This window comes from Miscanthus floridulus, chromosome 12 (assembly GCF_019320115.1).
Source record: "Miscanthus floridulus cultivar M001 chromosome 12, ASM1932011v1, whole genome shotgun sequence".
Taxonomy (NCBI): domain Eukaryota; kingdom Viridiplantae; phylum Streptophyta; class Magnoliopsida; order Poales; family Poaceae; genus Miscanthus; species Miscanthus floridulus.
Window position 1 is genome coordinate 676,144 of NC_089591.1, and position 23,348 is coordinate 699,491.

At 44.4% G+C, this 23,348-nt stretch overlaps 1 protein-coding gene across 3 annotated transcripts; it reads left to right on the forward strand.

Moving 5' to 3' along the window:
* The first annotated feature begins 898 nt into the window (after positions 1-898).
* On the forward strand, positions 899-18,078 carry LOC136496363 (probable LRR receptor-like serine/threonine-protein kinase At1g06840). Of its 3 annotated transcripts, none has more exons than XM_066492020.1 (20): positions 899-1,349; positions 1,923-2,093; positions 2,340-2,490; positions 3,113-3,184; positions 3,308-3,379; positions 3,923-4,066; positions 4,139-4,210; positions 4,280-4,351; positions 11,289-11,363; positions 12,300-12,368; positions 12,531-12,599; positions 12,729-12,800; positions 13,216-13,302; positions 13,385-13,453; positions 14,273-14,763; positions 15,411-15,563; positions 15,768-16,069; positions 16,377-16,428; positions 16,841-17,091; positions 17,199-18,078. In XM_066492020.1, the coding sequence occupies exons 2-20, from the start codon at positions 1,982-1,984 to the stop codon at positions 17,706-17,708; spliced, it is 2,895 nt and encodes a 964-aa protein (XP_066348117.1). In that variant the 5' UTR covers positions 899-1,349; positions 1,923-1,981; the 3' UTR covers positions 17,709-18,078. The 3 variants fall into 3 exon arrangements, with proteins under 3 accessions (XP_066348117.1, XP_066348118.1, XP_066348119.1); XM_066492021.1 differs by having other exon boundaries at positions 900-1,349; positions 15,777-16,069; XM_066492022.1 differs by having other exon boundaries at positions 900-1,349; positions 15,786-16,069.
* Positions 18,079-23,348: the final 5,270 nt, after the last annotated feature.

Sequence of the window (23,348 nt, forward strand, 5' to 3'; positions counted from 1 at the left end):
GATGCGGACTGGGCCGGGGCGCGGCGGCCGTGGGCAAGCGGGGCCGACTCGGACGACCGGTGCCGGTGCAAGCGGGCGGATGTGATGGCGCGTCTGAGTGCGAGCTAGCAGGGCTAGCACGGGCGCGGTGGCGCAGCCGACGTGGGCGGGTGGGCGTGGCGGCGCTTCCGCCGTGGGCGAGCGAGGACGGCTCGGGAGAGCGGTGCCGGTGCGGGCGGGCGAGCGCGACGGCGCGTCCGAGCGAGGGCGAGCAGGGTCGGCGTGGGCGTGGTGGCGCGGTCGACGTGGGCCGGCGCGGCGAGCGGAGCGGGGCCGGTGCGGGCCATCCTGGAAACCGGTGGTTTCTTCCCAACGGCCAGAGGGTGAAGATGAACCTAACTGGTGGAACCCACACGTTAGCGAGTGGAGGGAGAGAGAAGCAGCAGCGGGAGGAGAGACGCTGCCACGCTGGCTGAATACGTGGCATGCCACGTCAATAAAAATAGTAAAAAATTAGGAGTGTTACTGTTTGTGATAGTAAATTTGTAGGTGATCTGTACCATGGCAAAAACTTAAATGTCCCGCTCGAGTTTGACCTCTTCTTCTTCTTCCTCCTCGTTTTTTTCGATATTTCCTCCCCGCGCGCGCGGATTGTCTCGGTCTATTCAATCAATTGGAGCAAAATTCGACGAGCTGATGTCAGAAAGGGGAGAGGAGACAGACGACGGGTGGATGGGTGCGGGAGGGGAGGGGAAGGCGAGCAGAGCAAAACAAGTCTGTTTCGGCACCAACCCCCGTCCAATCCAACCGCTGATGCTGGATGATTGGGCTGTGTCTGAGGCTCAGCCTTGCGTTCATTCATTTAATGCTTCTGAGAGCGGTCAATGCGGGATGGTTGGGTGGTGGATTGGGGTTTGGAGATTCCATCTACTCCCTCCACTTTCCCGGAGAAGCAGCAGCAGGCAGCAGCAGAGGAAGGAAGGAAGGAGGAGGATGAAAGAGATGGTCGCAAAGAGGTGGAGAGGAGGAAAGGGTCAATTGCAGCTCGGTGTCCCTCAACCTTAACACGAGCGCTTCTACTTTCCTCGCTTCTTCCCAGTGCCCTTTCACTCTCAGAGGAGGAGAGGAGGGGGATCGTCCCTTTCCATCGTGTTCACATTTCTCACACACCTTCCGTTGCCATTACAATATCTTAATCGCCAGCGTAAACTTGCCGTGGCTACCTGCTCTGCTACTCGACCCCTGGCACCGGCACCTTTCTTTATTGCTTCGTCCCCTTCATCCGGTGACTCCATTGTCAGCGTTCGATTCGGCTCAATTGTTCCCTCTGCTTGGTGCCTCTCTGCTGCTTGATTTGCTACCTGTACCTGGTGAGTTCAGCTTTCTTCTTTTTCTTCCCATAATACTACGAAGTTGCTCTTGATTACTTTGCTTAGCTGCAAAATCCAAGCTTTTTTTTTCATCTTCTGTTGAAGAAATACCATGCCATGCCATGCTTTAATCCCTCCGTGAGCTCATACTCTGCTATGGTGTCATGACTGCAATTGTTGTTAGGGATGCAGCAGCAACATTTCCTTGCCTGTGAATTGGAGCAGCAAAGGAATTTCTTTCTCCTTCCTGTATTGTGTTCCAAAACTTCCTCATGCCATGTTTTGGGCCCTGATCATCGTACTGTTTATTGCTTTTTTACTTTCGATTCTTGTGTGTATTAGCGTTAGCACCTACCGACTGATGCTGTTATGATACAAAATTTACTCTTTTGAGTTCCATATATGTAAGCTAACAACTGCACAACTCAAAGAATTTCCAACTAGCAAAGATTTTTCTTTTTGGATGAATACCTTTCTTAAATTTGCCAGCTGCTCTGAGTACTGATTTAATTTGGTGCCCTTTGTGTATCTTGGGTCTGTACAACTAACATCTGCTCTGCTGCTCCCTAACAGGGAATGGATTCTGCTATCAGAGGGAGCCTACAAGAGTGAAATCTATATAGTCTGGACAAATGGGGCAAAAGATGTTACGGCCTCAAGTGCTTTTCCTGTGCTCCATTATCCTCACATTATCTTTTACCCTTTTGCAACCAACGACTGCACAGGTCACTGCACCATGGGAAGGTAAAATCCTTCTTATTCACTGCACTTTGCTTGCATATCCCTTACTTGGTTTGATCTCTGCATATTTGTCATTTGTGTCCATTTCACTTTTACCTTGTAAAAATGGCCCTTACTTGAGAGGAGAGGTGTATACAAGTCAGCAATACTACTTATATTATCGCAATTATTTTTCATGTCTTCAAGTTTCATTCTTGCAACATTATTCTCAAACTGAGTGTGTCTAAACTTGTTTCATCTGCTCTGCAGTTGATGCTCTCAAGGCTATTAGGGGCAGCTTGATAGATCCACACGGAAATCTTAGCAGCTGGAACCGTGGAGATCCATGCATGGGAAATTGGTCCCATGTTATCTGTTACAATGCAACAAGCAGCGATGGATACTACCATGTACAGGAATTGTACGAACATAAGCAATCTCCTTGTCAATCAAGTGCTTGTTATACATTCCACACTACACCTTAACATTTGTTATGAGTTACTTTTGATGATGAGTGACTAAACCTGAACTTGGTTTCATTATAATTTGTTTACTGCCTTTGCTTAGTAGGCCAAAAGTTTGCAGCTGGATCTTTTTTTCCACATTCTTTTTGTGAAGATAAATATTGATTACATATTAACTGCTGTCACACCTTCTCTCCCTCTCTCTTTTCAAAGCAGAAATATGTGGGAGCATTCATTACATTCTTCCTGTTTTGGCATTGTTGTAAAATAGACCATCTTTTGTTTGGAACATTGGAGAGTTTGATTAATAAAAGTAACCATAAATGTGTTAAGTCTATTATGTTATTACTGGAGTTAGCTATTTTTACAATCAGATGTAACTACTGTGACACTTGTTTCACTTGACCACATCTTCCATCCGCCAGTTTTTCTCTCTCAAAAGCGTAGGAGAGCAGCATGTCATTTCAATAAAGAAGAGAATAATTTACAACCGCAAAACTAGCTCACCCCCACCCCACCCCACCAGTTTATTCCATGGATATTAAAGCATTTACATGTATAACATAAATTTGATTGCAGACAGCTCCTACGTTTGAATTTATCTGGAACTTTGGCTCCTGAGCTTGGTCAGCTTTCTCAAATGAAAATTATGTAAGTGGAATTATTTCAGCTGGCAGTTGATTGATTGCAGAGCTAAGTTTAGCATGTCATTTTAACTGCCCACTTATTTAATGGTACATGCACAAAGAGGCTGAGTATTTATTTTCTTTGAAGGGATTTTATGTGGAATTCGATTGGCGGGACCATACCTAAGGAGGTTGGAAACATCACTTCTCTGGAATTATTGTAAGTCAAAATCTGTAGCACTTCTTAGAAATTTGGCCAACAACATTGTCTGACTGAATCAGTTCCAAATATGTTTTGGTTGCACACGGGGCATGCCATAGCTGTAAGTTTTTTTACTTGACTACTGGGGAGAGGAGATACTTCCCATGCCATTTTTTTTAGTTGAAGGTTGAGGAGTGCCAAACCCTGTCTAGCCAGGAAACGTGCTGAAACCAGTTTCTCAGGGAGGTATTGACAAATTGGTGAGCCCCGAGTTTGGCTCTGGGTGGCTATCCTATCAAATTTAGGCACTATCCAACCGACCTAGTGCTTGGTTCTTCATAGCTGTTAGTTTAACTTAGTATTCATTAGACTGAATCTGAGATTCACCCCAAAACATGGTATTTCTGTTTTCCATTTTAACTTTCCTTTCATAATAATTTAAAGGTGTTTCTCCAGGTGTGCCATTGTTGTCACATCCTGTGTCATGGGATGAGCTTTGCAATATTTCTTTCATGCAATTGTTTCTGCTCTTGTAACAAGGTGCCCATTGTGCATTTGCAGGCTCCTGAATGGAAACCAATTGAATGGCTCTTTACCAGAGGAGATTGGCTTCCTTCCTAATCTGAATCGGATTCAGATTGATCAGAACTACATATCTGGACCCATACCTAAATCATTTGCTAACCTGAATAAAACCAAGCACTTGTGAGTAGAATATGGTTTGTTTCTCTGTTATCAAGGAATAGGTATCCTAACGGATTTTCAATCTTGATCCAGCCACATGAACAACAACTCATTGAGCGGTCAAATTCCACCTGAGTTATCCAGATTACCTTCACTTGTTCACCTGTAAGTTTCTGGCATTGCATCATTAGTGGTCTTTCTTTATACTTTACTGAGAACACAATTAATTTGCAGATTGTTGGATAACAATAACTTGTCAGGCTATATTCCTCCGGAACTATCAAAGTTACCAAAGGTGCTCATCATGTACGTAAGCTTCTATCGCGATACCTTGTGACATACTCACAGTTTTGTTAATTTGGTTGGCTTGGCTGCCTACCATTCTTTGATCAGAAATTGTATAAATTTTTGTCTGGCATGAAACGCTCATCTCCCGTGAAGTAGTTAATCTATATTTGTCATCTCATAGCTTCATTGAATTTTAACTAGAGCTGACCTACATTTTTGGGAACCACACAATGTATTAACCTCTTTAGGAGTGTGGGTCTAAATTTCTTTTGTGAAATAGATGCTTACTTAACTTGTGATGATTTCTTTAATTTTCTCTATGAGTACTTCATCGAACTGTCTGTAGATCAAGTGGTAGTCTTGGTTTAAATCTGGTTTTATTCTGATCTCTAATGCACTATTTTCTCACTAACAATAAACACTATAATCATGTGATCAGTAGCTCAAGCTAACCTGCTGTTGCAATATACTTCACTCTATTTTCGGGGGCTTTACTACTATTCAAGATCAATAATGAATCAAAACTACTTAAACAAATCTCACTACTACAAAAAGACTCATCCCTGTGTAAAAAATGGGAAATGACTCAGATAAGCATCATTGCTGGATCATAAGACGAGTTGGAAACAATGAGCCCCCCAAGGCCCCAAGTGTTATCAATTGGCATGGATACATTGGTGACTATCCATGCCAGTTCGTGTTACCAACTGGTGCAGATACCTTCATTACTATCTGTTAGAATTAATTGCTATTTACTTTTAATCACCTAGTTACTTGTGTAATCTCCTAGCTTTAATCTCCTAGCTAGCTGTGCTGAGTTAATGCCCAGCTGGCCCCTTGGGGTTCGGCTGGCCCTTTGGGTCACCCTCCTCCTCTCTTTTTATATGTAATCTCTTCTGTAAACTCAATTCAAGGAATCTAAGCCTGTTAGGCTATTGTCTATCATGGTATCAGACTAAACCATTGATCCTTCTGCTTCCGCTCCCACTCCACCCACCCCAGGCTGCTGCGCGTGCCCATGGCCACCTCCAGCTCCTCCGCCATGGCTACTGCGACCAAGCTCCGCGACGAAGCCCTCTCTGCTGCCAAGCGCCTGGAGGATGAGGCCTCCTCTCTGCGCTCCACCAACACAGAGCGCAGCCAGCAGCTCGAGGAAGAAGCTGCCCTTCTCAAGTCCGCTGCCACCGCCCAGGAGCGTGTCCGCGCCGCTGCTACTGCTCTTGACAAAGAGCGCGCGCAGGCAGATACCCTGGAGCAGCAGGCCGCGGCCCTCCGGGATCGCCTCCACCCCGAGCATCCGAACGACGACGCCGATCCTGAGGATGACGACGTCCACTCCGCCTCCTCTGAAGCAGCGGCCGTCGCCCATCTCCACACTCAAGCTGCTGCCGTCCAGAACATCAAGAACCTCATCCCTATCGTTCTTGATCTTCAATCCTCCAACTACTCCAAGTGGCGCGGCTACGTCCTCCTCATCCTCGGCCGTTTCGCCTTGAAGGATCACGTCCTCAGCGACGACTCCCGCCCCTACGATCCGGCGTGGTCACGCATGGACTGCTTCGTCCTCTCTTGGCTTTTCAACACCATCTCCGCCGACCTCCTGGACATCATCCATGAGCACGACGACCTCACCGCCCGGGCAGCATGGCTCGGGATTGAACAGCAGTTCCTCAACAATCGCGAGTCCCGCGCCATGCTCCTCGACACCGAGTTTTGCACTCTCTGCCAAGGTGCCCTCTCCATCGATGACTACTGCCGCAAAATGAAGAGCATGGCGGATGCCCTCGCCGACCTCGGCGAGCCCATCCAAGACCGAACTCTCATGCTGAACGTTCTACGGGGTCTCAATGAACGTTTTCAGTTCATGTCCCAGCTCGTCACCCGCCAGAGGCCGTTCTCGTCCTTCGCCGATGTTCGTGCTGACCTCCGTTTGGCCGAGCTCAACATGGGGACGCCCTCTGCCTCTCCTTCGGCTCTCGTCACCGCGCCGAAGGACATCATCAGGCCGCCCACTTCATCCTCGCCTGCGCCTTCACACCATCATCAGGCCACTGTTGGCCATCAGGCTGCTGCTGGACATCATGCTGCTGCTGGACAGCAATCCAGTGGCAACCGCGGCCGACGCCGCCGCGACGGGCGCGGCTCTGGCGGCTCCCACAACAGTGCACAGGGCGGGACTGCACCAGCCACACCACAGTGGCCCTCGCTGCTCAACCCCTGGACCGGCTCTATCCACATGTGGCCAGGGTCCACTGCCGGCGGCGCCCGTGGCCCTCCACCATGCGCAGTCCAGCCTGCACCTCTGCAGCAGACTCTGGTGGTCGGCGTGCCACCGGCATACTTCGCTCCACCACCGGTTTCTGGGTCCTACTACCCGCAGCCTCCTCAGGCACCTCCTGCTTGGGCACCCTGGACGTCCGAGGGTCTCGCTAGCGCCTTCAGCACCGTCTCCCTCACCCCACCTCCGAGTTCCTCGGATTGGGTGATCGACTCGGGCGCCTCCTCCCACATCACCGCCAACCCTAGTATGGTCACCGCTACACCATTCTCTTCCTTTCCCTCCTCCATTGTCGTAGGCAACGGGGCCACCCTCCCTGTTATTGGCACTGGCTATTCTATCCTTCCTGGACCCTTTCGCCTCGACAATGTCCTTGTAGCTCCCGACATTATCAGAAATCTCCTTTCGGTTCGAAAATTCACTACTGACAATTGTGTTTCTGTCGAGTTTGATCCTCTTGGTGTTTCTGTGAAGGATCTCTGTACCCGGAACACCCTCCTTCGATGTAACAGCACGGGGCCTCTCTACACTCTTCAGCTCCCTTCATCCACCACTGGCTCCTGCGCCCTTGTCGCCACTCCTTCACCAACTACCTAGCACAGGCGCCTCGGTCACCTCGGCAAGGCCACTCTTCAGTCCCTTGCGCAGTCCTCCTCCATTGTCTGCAGCAAGCCTGAACATGACTCCCTCTGCCACGCCTGTCAGCTTGGGCGTCATATTCGTCTCCATTTTTCTATTTCGCTATCTAGAGCAGCCAAGAATTTTGATTTAATCCATTGTGACCTATGGACATCTCCTGTTGTTAGTGTCTTTGGTTTCAAATATTATTTAGTTATTCTTGATGATTGCTCTCATTTCCTCTGGACTTTTCCCCTTCGCGCTAAGTCCGATACATTCCCCACGATTTCTAATTTCTTTGCTCATGTGTCTACCCAATTCGGCTGCACCATTAAATCAGTCCAATGTGACAACAGTCGCGAGTTTGACAACTCCGCCTCTCGTGCTTTCTTTCTTGCTCACGGCATCACTCTCCGCATGTCGTGCCCCTATACTTCCCAGCAAAACGGGAAAGCCGAGCGCATGATCCGCACCGTCAATAACATCACACGCACCCTCCTCTTCCAAGCTTCCATGCCCCCCTCTTACTGGGCTGATGCTCTAGCCACTGCCACCTATCTCATCAATCGCCTTCCCACCAAAACTCTAAACATGAGCACCCCCTTTTTCGCCCTCCATGGCACCCTCCCCTCCTATCATGATCTTCGTGCCTTCGGGTGCACATGCTACCCCAACCTTTCTGCCACCACTCCTCACAAGCTTGCCCCCCGCTCCACCCTCTGTGCTTTCCTTAGTTATTCACAGGATCACAAGGGCTATCGGTGCCTCGACCTCAACACCAACCGCGTCATCATTTCTCGCCACGTTGTTTTCGACGAAACAACGTTTCCTTTTTCCCTCAGCGGCCATCCCCTCCTCAACAGGAACTTGATTTTCTAACTGACGACGACACCATTCCAGTGTCTCCCCTTCCTGCAGGTACACCCGGCACTGCTGCCCCCTTCCAGTTGGTGCCTCTGGCACCATCTCTGGCACGCGCAGGCACGCCGGCGTCCAGGGCCCCGGTGCTGCCAGCGCCCTCCACCCCGGCACCACCGGCTGTGTCCCGGGGGTCCCCGGCGTCCTCTGTATAGGCGCCCCTTGTACAGGCGCCCCCTATACAGGCGCCGGCTCCACCCGTCGTCCACGTCTACAGCCGGCGCGCTCCCCCCAGTGATTGCGCCTCAGAAGCCGCCTATTATTCATGTCTACAGCAGGCATGCTCCTGCTCCTGCCCCGCCACCCGAGCGCCCGACAGGAGCGCCTCCTCGACGTTCCAGCATGGTCCCCTCTCCACCTCGCTATGTCAAGAGCGATCCTCCGGTTCCTGCTGGTGCTGTTTCCATTCCGCCGGTCGCCAACTCCTACGGCATGGCGACCCGTGGAAAAACAGGCTACCGGTAGCCTCGCCTCGCCTTGCATACCGAGGCCTTGTCTCCCCTACCGCGGTCCTGTCGAGATGCCCTTGCTGATCCTCATTGGCGCCAGGCCATGGAAGATGAATATGCGGCTCTTCAGGACAACCACACCTGGGACCTCGTCCCCCACCCCACCAAGGCCAATGTTGTTACTGGAAAATGGATTTTCAAACACAAGTTCCATGCCGGTGGCTCATTGGAGAGATACAAGGCTCATTGGGTACTTCGGGGATTCACTCAACGCCCCGGTGTTGATTATGATGAAACTTTCAGCCCGGTTGTCAAGCCAGCCACTGTTCGGACAGTCATCACGGTGGCACACTCCAGGGATTGGCCGATTCATCAACTTGACGTGAAGAACGCTTTTCTCCACGGGACTCTTTCAGAAACAGTATACTGCTCTCAGCCTACTGGGTTCGCTGATCCTGCACTTCCAGATCATGTCTGTAGACTCAACAAATCCCTCTACGGCTTGAAGCAAGCCCCGCGGGCCTGGTACAGCCGCTTTGCCTCCTTTCTGATCTCTCTAGGGTTCATTGAAGCCAAGTCAGACACATCTCTCTTCATATTCAACCGTGGCACCGAGACAGTCTACTTGCTCTTATATGTGGACGACATTGTCCTTACGGCTTCATCTCAGCAACTCCTTCACCGTGTCATTGCTGCTCTGAAAAAGGAGTTCGCCATGAAAGATCTTGGACCCCTACATCACTTCCTTGGCGTTGCAGTTCAGCGCCACAGGGATTCTGTTCTCCTTTCACAGCGTCAGTACACTCTGGACATACTTGCTCGCCATGGCATGAGTGACTGCAAGCCTTGCTCCACTCCAGTTGACACTTGTGCAAAGGTACCAGCTGATGCCAGCCCGTCTGTTGTTGATCCCACTGCTTATCGCAGCCTTGTGGGTGCCCTCCAGTACCTCACCTTCACCAAGCCCGACATTGCCTATGTCGTCCAACAAGTGTGCCTTCATATGCATGATCCGTGGGAAACTCACCTTGTCGCTGCCAAGCGGATCCTTCGCTATCTTTAGGGCACCCTCAGCCATGGTCTGGTCATTCCCCGAACAGCCCCAACACAGCTCCGTGTCTACACCGATGCTGATTGGGCCGGCTGCCCGGACACCCGCCGCTCCACCTCCGGCTACGCCGTCTTCCTCGGAGGCAGCCTGGTCTCCTAGTCCTCCAAGCGGCAGCCCACTGTCTCCCGGTCCAGCGCCGAGGCAGAGTACCGGGCTGTTGCCAACGGCGTCGCTGAAGCCACTTGGCTACGGCAACTGCTCCAGGAACTTCACCATCCCCTGGACTCCGCATGCCTCATCTACTGTGACAATGTCAGCGCCTGCTACCTCTCCACCAACCCCGTTCAACATCAGCGCACCAAGCACGTGGAAATCGACCTTCACTTCGTCCGTGAACGTGTCGCCATGGGTGCAGTCCGGGTTCTTCATGTGCCCACCACGTCGCAATTCATCGATATCTTCACCAAGGGGCTCCCTTCCTCTGTCTTCATGGATTTTCGCTCCAGTCTAAACGTTCGCTCCACCGATGATCTGACTGCAGGGGGTGTTAGAATTAATTGCTATTTACTTTTAATCACCTAGTTACTTGTGTAATCTCCTAGCTTTAATCTCCTAGCTAGCTGTGCTGAGTTAATGCCCAGCTGGCCCCTTGGGGTTCGGCTGGCCTCTTGGGACTCGGCTGGCCCTTTGGGTCATCCTCTTCCTCTCTTTTTATATGTAATCTCTTTTGTAAACTCAATTCAAGGAATCTAAGCCTATTAGGCTATTGTCTATCACTATCCATGCCTTTTCATATTACTAATCACCATAGATACTTAGTATCCCTGTTGGTTGATATTACAAACCAGCACTGATAGTTTCCTGTTTCAGAATCTTAACTTTTTTATATGGACTCTGATGGAAACAAGTGGCCTGCTCGCTGCAGCTTTCTGCGGCTGTAGCTGTGGCTGTTTCAAGTATAGTAAATCACAACTATTTTCTGCAGCAACAGTTGCAGCTTTAGCTGCAGTAGGCCAAAGCTTAATAATATGAAAATTTGTAGATTCTGACAATATATATTACTTCCCAATTGATTTTTTTTTTAATTTGAAGTCATTTAGATGCCAAAATAATTTACTAAAGTTTTAAAGAACAAAGGTCAAAAGTGAAAAAATATTGCATTGCTATGGATGGTCAATATCTTGTTGGATGGCAAGCAGGCTAAGTGCAAGGCATAAGGTTGTGGGTTCGACTCCCCCGAATACCAAGTGTGTGAGAAAATGTGTAACCCTGCTGGGAAAAGGTGTGACCTGGGGTGGGGGGGTTGTTGAGGTGGCTTTTTCTTACAATTCTTTTGGGGCCAAAAGGACATCTTTTTTATTTGATTATCCCTGTTGGTTGTCAGGGACACTCACATCCCCCGCCGGTGGGCAACTAGCTGGGATACTTGTGAGTATCCCTATTGTTTTCACGGTCATGGGTTACAAACCTGGATGGATAGCGTGTTCTGTAGAATTGTAGTAGTGTCGATTCAGTGTACAAAAAATCATTGCGCATTGAGCTTCTTGTTTTCTTGAAATATTTTAATATGCATTTGCAATTTCAGTTTAGAATTGCATTGCATCCATTGTCCTAACTACATCTTTTTAAAATGATTTGCAGACAATTGGACAATAATAATTTCTCTGGAAGTATAATTCCTTCATCTTATGGCAACATCTCAACACTTCTGAAATTGTAAGTTTGCTTTCTCTCTTTTTGTATTCTGTATTCTTATATGAGTTCTCACGTAAGTTTTTTATCAGTAATGGGAATCCACATTTGTTTGACAACCCTCATCATTATTTTCCAATTACAATGATAAGATTCAATTCTTGACACGAAGAAGTATCTGGACTTGTAGATTTATACTTCTGTATTTTTGTCTTAGTTATGCACTAGTTACTATTGCATGGATCAATAATAACATGTTTGGTCTCTCTGAAGGACCTACCAGTTGTCTACATAGCAAAATGCATACTATACATTTTCCAATTATTGGTTATATGCTTAAAATGTTGATTAACAAAACTTAGACATTTGATTCATTTCTGATCAAGCTACTTGTTTCTTGTAATGATCCAGTTGAGTCGCTCTTTATTCGTAACATGGTACCAAAGCTCTGGTTTAGATCCATTCACCACTCTTCCCTCTCCTGCGCTGGCCCATCTCTGCTGCTCCGGGGGTGGCCTCGTTGATCCTATATTTTTTTGGTTTTTTTTTTATTCATACCATTATAATTTTCGAAGTTTGGAGAAACACCATTACTATTCGCCTATTTTGAAGCATACCATTACAATTGTTTGCTTCCCACAAGAATGCCACAGAATACGTATAGGGACGACTTGGGCCTAGCTGCAGACGTATACGACAACGTGTATTCTCGTATGGACTCAAATGCCCTCGGCTCCCTATCCACAGCAGCCCCTCTCATGTACACAGTAGACATCCAGTTTTTTACCCAATATGACTAGCATCTCAAGACACTGGCATTTGAATGCCTTGCAAATTAAGGTGTAAAACTTTAATGCATCTCAAGAATTCAAGTTTGCTTCATATTTATTCCTCCTCTCTTTTTTTTCCTGCAGCGTTTATTACAGTTTATATTAATCTAATTGATACTGTCACCATCAGGAGTTTGAGGAACTGCAGCTTGGAAGGATCCGTTCCTGACGTCAGTGGAATACCCCAACTTGGCTACTTGTATGTGTAAAGTTCTATACTGCATAATCACCTTTTAGGAAAAGAAATTACCCTTTTTTGTTATTAGGAGAAAAGGTATTAGTTTTTTGGCTTTTTGCACATGGTGTTTATGACAATTTGGCAAGTTATCTTTTGTTCTCATCTTTGACCAATGTGTTTCAGGGATCTTAGCTGGAATCAGTTGAGAGGTGCAATACCAGCCAGCCAATTTGCGAGCAACATAACTACAATGTATAAAACAGAACCCTTGCAGCCAAATCATAGTATTTTATTTATTATACTAAACATTTGACAAAATCTATCATTTATTGATCATTCTGATTGCATAGACAGTGATTCTCACATATTCATATTGTGCAGTGATCTTTCCCACAATTATCTTAATGGTTCCATTCCAGGAATTTTCTCTGGCCTTCCTAATCTCCAAAGATTGTAAGTATGACCTAACCCTTTTTGCACTATTTATGTGTTAGTGTGTGCAACAACTGTTAAGATCTTTGTATCATTTGTAAAATACTTTGCATAGAGGATAGGTCTCTAGATATCGAGGGTAATAACATTTGTGGTGGAAGCCTTTACACAATTCTTTCTTAATAGTAACAGTTACAATATGCTTCCTTATAGAGGGCTCTCCTTTTATATAAATTTAATCTAATAGATATAGAGTGTTAACCACAAGATAAAATCAATGTGTTCTCAGTACCTTCTGCAGGCCCGTCCCATGCTTTCAAAAAATAATTTCTATTCACTGAGGATAGTTTGTTTATCTCAAACAGTCAGATGGTAGCTATACTCTGAAATGATCAGTCATATCAGGCTGAACTGAAACTAAATTGTCTTTGCTCAGGTCACTTGACTACAACAACTTGACTGGTTCTGTTCCATCTAATATCTGGCAAAATATTGATCTAAGTGGAAATAGAAGTCTTATACTGTAAGACCTTCAAATCTTCAATCCTTGTCTTATTTTCTAGAACAAGGTAATGATAATCTAATTCTCTAATGAATATTTACAGGGATTTCCAGAACAATTCTCTCAACAATCTGTCAACTCCTCTGTCACCACCTGCCAACGTTACGATCCTGTATGCATTTCTATTCAATATATGTTTCTTGTTATTCAGAGAATGTTGACTTATTAGAGAGATGTTATGCTGTCACTGTCGATCTGATAATCTTGGCTAGAGAAGAAGTGATGCTGACATATATATTTTCTGGTAGCTTCAGAAATAGTGTAAATTCCATAAAGTCTAACAATGACATGTGCAACATCTTTTGTTTGAATATCAGAACATATCAGCATATAAGGAGACAACCTTTGTAGTCATCCATCTTGTGTCTCAGTATATGGGGTACTCAGCTTAATTTTTTTTATGCTTAGTTGTTCCAAAAAAAATGCTTATTAAATTTATTGATTCCTGCAATTTTACTCTATTTTTCATTTATTGATAGTCCCATAAGTGAAGGTCAATACCTAACATTTCTAGGAGAACCCAAGTCCAAAGTATTTGGTGGTTCCATGTGAAATTGAGTTGAGGTGCTATGGTTGTTGCATGTTAGAATAACATTAAATTATGTGATCCCTTTTGTATGATTTTCGCATTTGGACATTTACTGAATTTCTTTTCTCTAACAAAGGGATTGTTTGATGAATAGTTCTTATAATATGACGATGTAGGCTCTCAAGTTTCATGCATGTTTGCAAGAAAAAATATCATGATGTAGACTATAATTTTCTTGATTCTAATTAAAATACTAATGAATACTTTTACCCATTATTATTTGGAAAAGGAAATGTTGTTCACGTCAAAAACTGGAATGCATATTCTATAGAACATGTACTTTTTACTTGTGCAGCTATATTTGCAGGACCTGATTTTTTTTCTTTAACTGGTCATGTTTAGATTACATGGAAACCCAGTTTGCGCCGCACAAAACCAACTGAATATTTCTCAGTATTGTCAATCAGCAACAGTTGTTGTACCTGAACCTGGAGGTTCCGCAGATAACAGTACACTTTGTCAACCATGCGACCTTCCTTTCGAAAGAATACCATTGTCACCAATACCATGCATTTGTGCCGTTCCAGTTTATGTGGATTACCGGCTTAAGAGTCCTGGGTTCTGGAATTTCATTCCATATGAATCCCAATTCCAACAGTACTTATCATCTGGGCTTTCATTGTCATTATACCAATTAGAAGTTTCTACTTTCATGTGGGAAGAAGGCCCAAGGCTGAGGATGGACCTGAAACTATTTCCAAATAACACTCCCTATTTCAATGCAAATGAGGTGTTGAGGCTTAATGGTATGTTCACAGGTTGGCAGATTCCAGACTCTGATATATTTGGTCCCTATGAACTTCTCAGCTTCAACCGAGGGTGGTACAACGCCAGTATGATATCTTTTCTCACATCTTTATTTTGTTTCTGTATTGTCCATTTATCGGAGGACTCTATTAGAGCATTTATGAGTATTTACTATGATAAGGATGCCTTATGTAGTTAAACTTGAATCTGACCAAATAATTGATGTCACTTGGTGATAGTGAGCAAGTTATGAAAAGATGTATATAATAATAGGTCCTATCTACTCTTGTGTTAGCTTCTTAGCTGCTACTCCACATTGGTAAGAATGGTGAACGTGCTACAGTCACAACATGAGTTTGGTCATTTGGGCCAGTGGTGATTGGTGGATATTGAGCTCAACCTACAGCCTACAAGGGTTAAACCTTTTAAAATATCTGGAGGTTTACAGTTTTTTTTTCATATATACAGATTAATATTATAGAAACATTTTACAAAAACCTTCTGGTATGAGCCTAAAAGTTATAATCAGAATATTGATATTTTGGGATTGAATATGTGGAATGTGGTATAACACTGACATGATGCTGTTGGTCAAACATGCCTACAAAAGTTAGTGTCATGGAAAATTTCACCAACGTATGTTTTCTGCATATTCTGGAAGATCCATTTAAATTTCCGTAATCGTAGCAAGTCTAGAACATAGAGCTCACCTATTCTCATGCTATCTTTCCAGTATTACCACAGGGTGGGAAGTCTGGTCTGAGTACAGGTGCCATTGTTGGGGTAGTCATGGCAGCATTTGCTGCTGCTGCCATTCTTTCATCCCTCGCTACTATCATTATATTGCGGAGACGTTCAAGACATTCTTCTTCAAAGAAACGCTCTGGTAAATCCTCTACCTCTACTTTCTATGTTCTTATAAACAGTTAAAAATGAGAAAGTTTCCATTTTTTTTCTGAAAATTGTAAGGTGTTCCAATTGCCCTCTTCTGTATTCATTTATTTACTATTTTAGTAAAGGACTTACTGTGCATATAACAATATGTCAATATCCTTTCCATATATAAGTTATGTGCTGTTCAAATGACAAGGTTTTATAGTCGATGCAGCGAAAAGAATTTCAATGAAAATTACTGGTGTAAAAGACTTCACTTTTGATGAATTGTCACATTGTACACATGACTTCAATGATTCAACACTAATTGGCCAAGGAGGGTATGGCAAGGTATACAGAGGTGTGTTGGCTGATGGAACAGTAGTAGCAATAAAGCGAGCACAGCAAGGGTCTCTTCAGGGTTCAAAGGAATTCTTCACAGAGATAGAATTGCTATCGAGGCTGCATCACCGTAATCTAGTCTCTTTGCTTGGTTATTGTGATGAAGAAGATGAACAGGTAGTCCTTTCAAAACCTTTTTCTTTGTTTTTCCCTCTGAATAAGAAAATTTTGAACTCAATTTCATGTTGGTGATTATTCAATTGATTGCTTCGTTTGAACTGAGTTGTGGAAAAGTGGACTTACAAATTTGTTGGTTCTAATGCACTTGTGGAAGGGAACATAAATGCATGTTTCTTTTGTGTAGAACTTTCTTGTTGGTATCCCATCTTGCTGGAAATCATGATATAGATGGAGTTACTAGTAGGTGTACCTTCCATTCAACATTACTGTAAAGTAGCCTGACACTGCTAAGCCTATATTGCAGATGCTGGTATATGAGTATATGCCCAATGGAAATCTACGTGATCATCTTTCAGGTTAGTCCTTATTCACTGCCACTCTAAGCACCTTAAAATTTAACTTTAGTGATGCAATTGGACCCAACAAATAGAATTGTAAAAGTATCACAAATCCTATGTTTGTCACGTGTGATTTTTGCATCCAAGCAGTTTCCCCATCTGTATTTAATCTTTCTTTTGCTATGGTGACATATAAAACCACATTGTTCATCCTGACATTCAGCTGAAAAATGTAATGAAACTACAAATTTGTGCGTCTTTGTTATGGATCATTGTGCATTCATATTACCCCCTATTCAAAAGTCATGCCACCAAATTATATAAAAAAATGTTTCATGAATACATGTCATCTTGCAGAACTCCATAATTATATAAAAAAAATGCTGCCTTTCTGACCTGACAAGTTTCATGAACACTTATCTGTTTGCAGCTAGAGCTAAGGTGCCTCTAGATTTCCCCATGAGGCTACGGATCGCGCTGGGATCATCACGTGGTATCCTGTATTTGCACACAGAAGCAGATCCTCCAATATATCATCGTGACATCAAAGCTAGCAATATTCTACTGGACTCGAAGTTTGTTGCAAAAGTTGCTGATTTTGGTCTCTCACGTCTTGCTCCGCTGCCAGAAACAGAGGGGAGTGCCCCTGGTCATGTCTCCACTGTCGTCAAAGGCACCCCGGTAAATAGGCTATACCATACCCAATAGTGCTTCCTGAGATATATACTGAAAGTGAAACACACCATACATCATGACCAATGCATATATTCCACTCTTGATTTTTGTAGGGTTATCTTGACCCAGAGTATTTCCTCACTCATAAGCTCACGGACAAGAGCGACGTGTACAGCCTCGGTGTTGTGTTTTTGGAACTGCTGACTGGGATGCAGCCAATTTCTCATGGAAGAAATATAGTCAGAGAGGTTTTGGCAGCCAATCAGTCAGGGATGATATTCTCGGTGGTTGATAACCGGATGGGCTCATACCCTGCTGAGTGCGTGGAGAAGTTTGCCGCGCTGGCGCTGCGGTGTTGCCAGGACGAGACAGACTCGAGGCCATCCATGGTGGAAGTGGTTCGGGAGCTAGAGACGATATGGCGCATGACGCCAGGGACAGAGAACATAGCATCGTCAGAGTCTGGCGTCCTTGGGATGGGCTCGAGCAGCAGCAATACCACCAGCACACCCACAGCGTCGGGTTCGCGGATGGCTTCTTCGGATGATCACTACATTTCGTCCATGGAGGTCTCCGGTAGCAACCTGCTTAGCAGCGTTATGCCCAGCATCAATCCGCGCTGACCAGCAGGCGCATTCTATCTATGCATTTATATGTTGATATTGTTATAGAGAGTAAAGATGGCATGGATCTCTCGTGTATGCTAGTATATATTAGTGTTGTGCAGTGCCTAATGATGCTTGTAACTGTCGCCATGTGCATATTTTGCGTCGAATTTAGAGAAACATAGTTCAGTTTTGAGTGATTTTTGTTCTAGTAGTATATATGTGAAAAAAGTTAGGCCGAGATTCCTTGACTGGTCAAGCGTTCATCTGTGTTGTGTGAGGTTGTGGGCTAGGGCCCAGTTATGAACTAGGCCTGTTGGCCCAACTCAGCTAGTTTCATCATGGAACTTTTCTTCCATTTCATTTCTAAACACTCTACTTTTCCTCCCCTGAGACTGCCAAACCTGTAACAGTATTTCTGTGTGCATTTCGTAAGATTAAGTTTGCTTTTGGGAGACATGCCGTGAGATTGAACTAAATGAATATGCAAAACGGGAAATGAGAAGAAAAGATCGTATTTCGGTATGGTCAAAGGATTCAGAGATAGCACTGTCCGGTCAGAAGCTGATGTCCGTCACCTTGCACTTTGTAAACAATAAACAGTTAGCAGCCAATGAGAATGCGTCCGAACAACCATTCATAGTAATGGCATGATGCACAGCTCCGCAAAATGAGCATGTTGAAATTAATTACACTGTAGATGCCAGGCCAAAAAAAAGTTATCAAATAAGGCACACTATTTATTTATCACTACGTGTTTAACAGTAACAGGGTTTAGTATGCACTACTACTGCCTCTGTCCTAAAAGCATGCAACTATGGTATGTGTCAATTAAAATACTTTACGTTTGACTAAGTTTTCAATAAATAATATTCACATTTATAACTCAAAATCAATTTATTATGAAAGTACATTTTATAATTAATCTAACGATATTTATTTGATATTATAAATATTTATTATACTGTTTTTTATCTATAATTAGTCAAATTTGATATACTAAAATATGATATGTTCTGGAATTGTATTATTTTTTTTTTGAACGGAGGGTGTATCGCCGTCACCCCCTAATCAAGGTACACGCACCATCTCAGCATGTCAGGCAGTTACAGTCCTACAGAAGATTCGCTGATATCACTGACAAAAGTTTGGACATTTGAAAATTAGTGTTCAGATTTGAACTTTATAGCCAGGGCATCAAAACATATTTAAATTAAATTGTTCCCTCCATTACATATTATAGTTCACGTTGGGGAAAAATCCTACCTATTAAAGATATATATCTAGAATTATAAGTCATTCTGCCTTTTTAAGATACATATTAAAGCTATGTATCTAAACATAAGTGTATATCGGATATAGAAAAATCTATATATCTAGAAAGGAGATAAACAACTTATAATTATGAATGGAGGGAGTATTTGACGGCTTTCCTTAAAACCAATGCATGTATATATGTGAGGGTTTTGGATGGTTTTAGTGCTAGTAACGGGTGACATGAGGGCTTCTCTAGTGAGGTATCAAAAGCGACTCATCAACTCACGTGGCATTGGCTTGAGTCAGCTCAACTACTGGAGAAGCTCGATTCATGGATGAGAGAGATAAAGAGTGGACTCTACATTTTGCATCGACTCATTGGCCACAAGTAATAATAAAAAATTGCTTTGCTGCTTTGCGATAGAGGTCATCTGCATGCAATTGTACAAAATAGATTGATGTGGGCCTGAAACCACTGGAGAACAATGAATCGGTTTGAGACAAGCGATTTTTGCACATAGACGACAATTTTTGCAGACGACGGATCAACATGCCACTAGCGATGCTGAAAGCTATAGTTTGATTTTAGTGAATTGATGAAACCCTAAATGTTAACATAGTTTATCTAAGGGGTCATAAGATAGGTAACACTAATCCAAGTGGAGGAGCAAATCAAGATCATGTTGATGGTGGTGATGGCCATGGTGATCAAGTGCTCGGTTTGTAAAAGAAGAAAGAAAAAAACAAAAAGCTCAAGGCAAAGGTAAAACTTGATAGGAGGTTTTTGGTTTGGTGATCGAGACACTTAGCGAGTGTGATTACATTTAGGATCGATAGCCGTACTATTAAGAGGGGTGAAACTCGTCTCAAAATACGATTATCAAAGTGTCACTAGATGCTCTAACTCATTGCATGTGCATTTAGGATCTAGTGGAGTGCTAACACCCTTAAAAAATTGTGAAAATATGCTAACACATATGCACAATGTGATACACTTGGTGGTTGGCACATTTGAGCAAGGGTGGCGAAGTTGGTGAAGTGGAGGAGGAATCTTTCACTGACCGAATGCGGTTTTCGGTGTGACCGGACTCATCGCTGGGTGCGTCGGTCATTTATTGCGAAGCAGGCGCGCTCAAGTTTGGTTGGATCGCGACCGGACTCAGCACAGTAAAAGTGACCGGACGCGCAGGGCTTGCGTCCGGTCAGGGAATGACGTATGCTGATGTATGCTTCTTCGCAAGCCAGAGAGGACCGAACTCGAAGCGACGTCCGTTCGCCTGTGAACGGACGCGCCGATCGCCGTTTTTCTTCTCAGGATGCTTACTGGAAACGACCTGACGCCGGGAAGCCGTGGGGAGCGGTGTGTCCGGTCAAGGCGTATTGGCGTGGGCAAGCGTGTGGGCAGGACCGTCACCGGCGTGTCCGGTCTTGCTCAGCTACGTCCGGTCTTGACTTAACCGCGCAAGCGTTGGAAGATAGCCGTTGGAGATCAGTGGCTAAGGTTAAACGTTTGGAGACATGTGGTAGCAATCGAGCGACCGGAAGCTGGTGGCATGTGTCCGGTCGATCTGATCGACGCGTTCGGTCATCCCGAGTTGGGTTGCTCTGTGAGCCCAATGGCTCTATTTTGAAGGGGCATCTATTTAAGCCCCATGGCTGGCTCAAGCTTACTCTCTTGGCCATTTACATTGATATAGCAACCTTATGAGCTTAGCCAAAGCCCTCCCACTCATCTTCATCATAGATTCATCATCTTTGTGAGATTAGGAGTGAATCCAAGTGTATTTCTTGAGTGATTGCATCTAGAGGCACTTGGTGTTTGTGTTTCGCTGTGGTATTAGCTTGTTACTCTTGGTGGTTGCCGCCACCTAGATGGCTTGGAGCAGCGAGGATTGTCGAGCAGAGGTTGATGATTGTCTCTGGCTCCGATTGTGGTGATTGTGAGGGGTTCTTGACCTTTCCCCAGCGGAGAGTCAAAATATACTCTAGTGGATTGCTCGTGGCTTGTGTGATCCTTATCTTGTGTTGGTTGTGCGGCACCCGATTGCGGGTTTGGTGTGTGATGCCAATTAGCGCGTGAACCTCTAAGTGAGTGAATCACCACAATGAGGACTAGCTTGCCAGCAAGCAAGTGACCCTCGGTAAAAAAATCTTGTATCATCTTGTCCCAAGGATTTCTTGATTGATTGTGATTGATTGGCTCCATCATATTGTGATTGTCTCTATCCTCGACACGGTGGTATAACTATCACATCCTCTCTCTTGCATTTATATTTCTAGTGTTGCTACGCTCTTTAATGTAATTAGTTTTGATAGCTAGCTTGTGTCAGGTCTAGTGGTTAATAAGGCTCTTTAGTTAGTCTTTGAGAGCTTACTAACTTAGTGTAGTGACATAGCCTTTGTGTCCTTAGAGATCATAGTCACTAGAATTGTGGTAGGTGGCTTGTATTTTTAGTAGGCTAGTGCAACATTTGCTTCGCCGTTTATTTGTCTAACATCTTGGCTAAGTGTTGTTGTAGAAATTTTCAATAGGCTATTCACCCCCTCTAGCCATTAGGACCTTTCAAGTGGTATCAGATTCGTAGTCACCGTGATTTGAGGATTAACAACCTTCGATGTCAAAATGGCTCAAATCAACAACACCAAGAAGCCACCCCAATTTGATGGCTCTAACTATCTTTATTGGAAGGCTAAGATGATAACATATATCAAGTCAATCAATAGAAAGGTGTGAAAGGTGGTGGAGACCAAGATTGAGATTGCCAATAAAGAGGCTCCCACCGCTGCCAAAGAAGTGCTACTCCAAAACAATGATATTGCTCTTAGTGCCATTCATGATGCTTTGGATGAGAGAACATTTGAGCAAATCAAGAACATTGAGATGGCTCATGAGGTATGGAAGAAATTAGAGGAATCATTTTAGGGCACTCAAGCCGTGAAGGGTGCCAAGGCATACATCCTCAAGGAGAAGTTTGCTAGTTTTAAGATGATGGATGATGAGAATGTGCCAGAAATGTTCCATAGGCTTCAAGTGCTTGTCAATGATCTTAAAGCACTTGGAGAAGAAGTGAAGGACAAGGACTTCTCCCACAAGTTCTTGAGATGCTTACCTTTAAGATTTAGCACATTGATCACTATTCTAGTGAGGAGTGGTTTGGATACCATGACACCAAACCAAGTGTTGGAAGATGTGATGACCGATGACACATATAGAGATGATGATGAGAAGGAAGAAAAGAAGGAGAAGAAAGATGAGAAGAAGAAGAGTGTGGCATTCAAGGCCACATCATCCAAGGGCAAGGCAAAGCAAGAATCATCAAGTGAAGATGAAGACTTGAGCTTTGATGAGATGGATGATGAGAAGATGGCTCTCTTTGTCAAGATATTTAGCAAGTTCATGGTGAAGAAGGGCTACTGTGCTAGAAGGAAGAAGTCTTCATCCAAGAACAAGGAAGAGTCAAGAAGGTGCTTCAACTATGGAAGCAAGGATCATCTTGTTGCTCAATGCCCATACAATAGTGACAATAATGATGACAACAAGAAGAGCAACAAGAAGGACAAGAAGGAAAAAAAGAAAAGAACGACAAGATGACCTTCAAGAAGAAGAAGAAGGGTGGTTCATATGTGGTCACTTGGGATAGTGATGCTTCATCAAGTGATAATGATGATAGTGATGATGACAAGACCACCAAAAAGAAGGCTCATGCAAGCATTGCTATCAATGAGAAGCCTTCTCTCTTTGACACTCCATCATGCTTCATGGCTAAGGCCACTAAGGTGGTGGCCCACACTGATTCCTTAGGCTTCTGGAAAACCTATTTCTCCTGGTACACCTTCTTCTTGGGCTTAGTTTGATTAGGAGCAGAATTTGTAGCCTTCCCTTTTTTTGTGGGGCGCGGCATTGCCGCTCATGGACGCTGCACTATCGTGGTCTGTGCAGGCTGATCTGTACCAATTTTTCCCTTCCTTTCAAACTGCACACACTCATAGCCATTCACTATCCTTCTTCCATTTGTCTTGGCTCCTTTTGTGTGTCCAAGCCCATGCTTGATTGAGGGATACCTTCCTTGCTTGAATTGTGGCCCTTTTGATTCATCATTCTTCTTGTCATTGGATTAGGTCTTACCTATCCACCCTTTTCCAATGACTTCATTGAGCCTAGCAATTTCCTTTCTCATAGCCTCCATGTTTTCAAGGTTAGTGGAATAGGCATTCAAATTAAGATTAAAACATTTTCCACAACCTTGACTAGTGGAGGGAGTAGAGATTTCCTTTGCCTTAGGGAGATGTGAGTTGCTATCCCAAAGAATGCCATATTGCATCTCAAGTTCTTTGTGCTTCTCATCTAAGTCACAATACTTTTTCTTGAGAGCTTTATTTATTTTCTTTGTAATAGCATGG

Bases quoted from the DNA above. Each gene is read 5' to 3' on its own strand.
- LOC136496363 (XM_066492020.1), top strand. From the start codon at position 1,982: ATGGGGCAAAAGATGTTACGGCCTCAAGTGCTTTTCCTGTGCTCCATT. The intron at 2,094-2,339 runs GTAAAATCCTTC...TCTGCTCTGCAG, and splicing joins GGTCACTGCACCATGGGAAG to TTGATGCTCTCAAGGCTATT. The intron at 2,491-3,112 runs GTACGAACATAA...ATTTGATTGCAG, and splicing joins TACTACCATGTACAGGAATT to ACAGCTCCTACGTTTGAATT.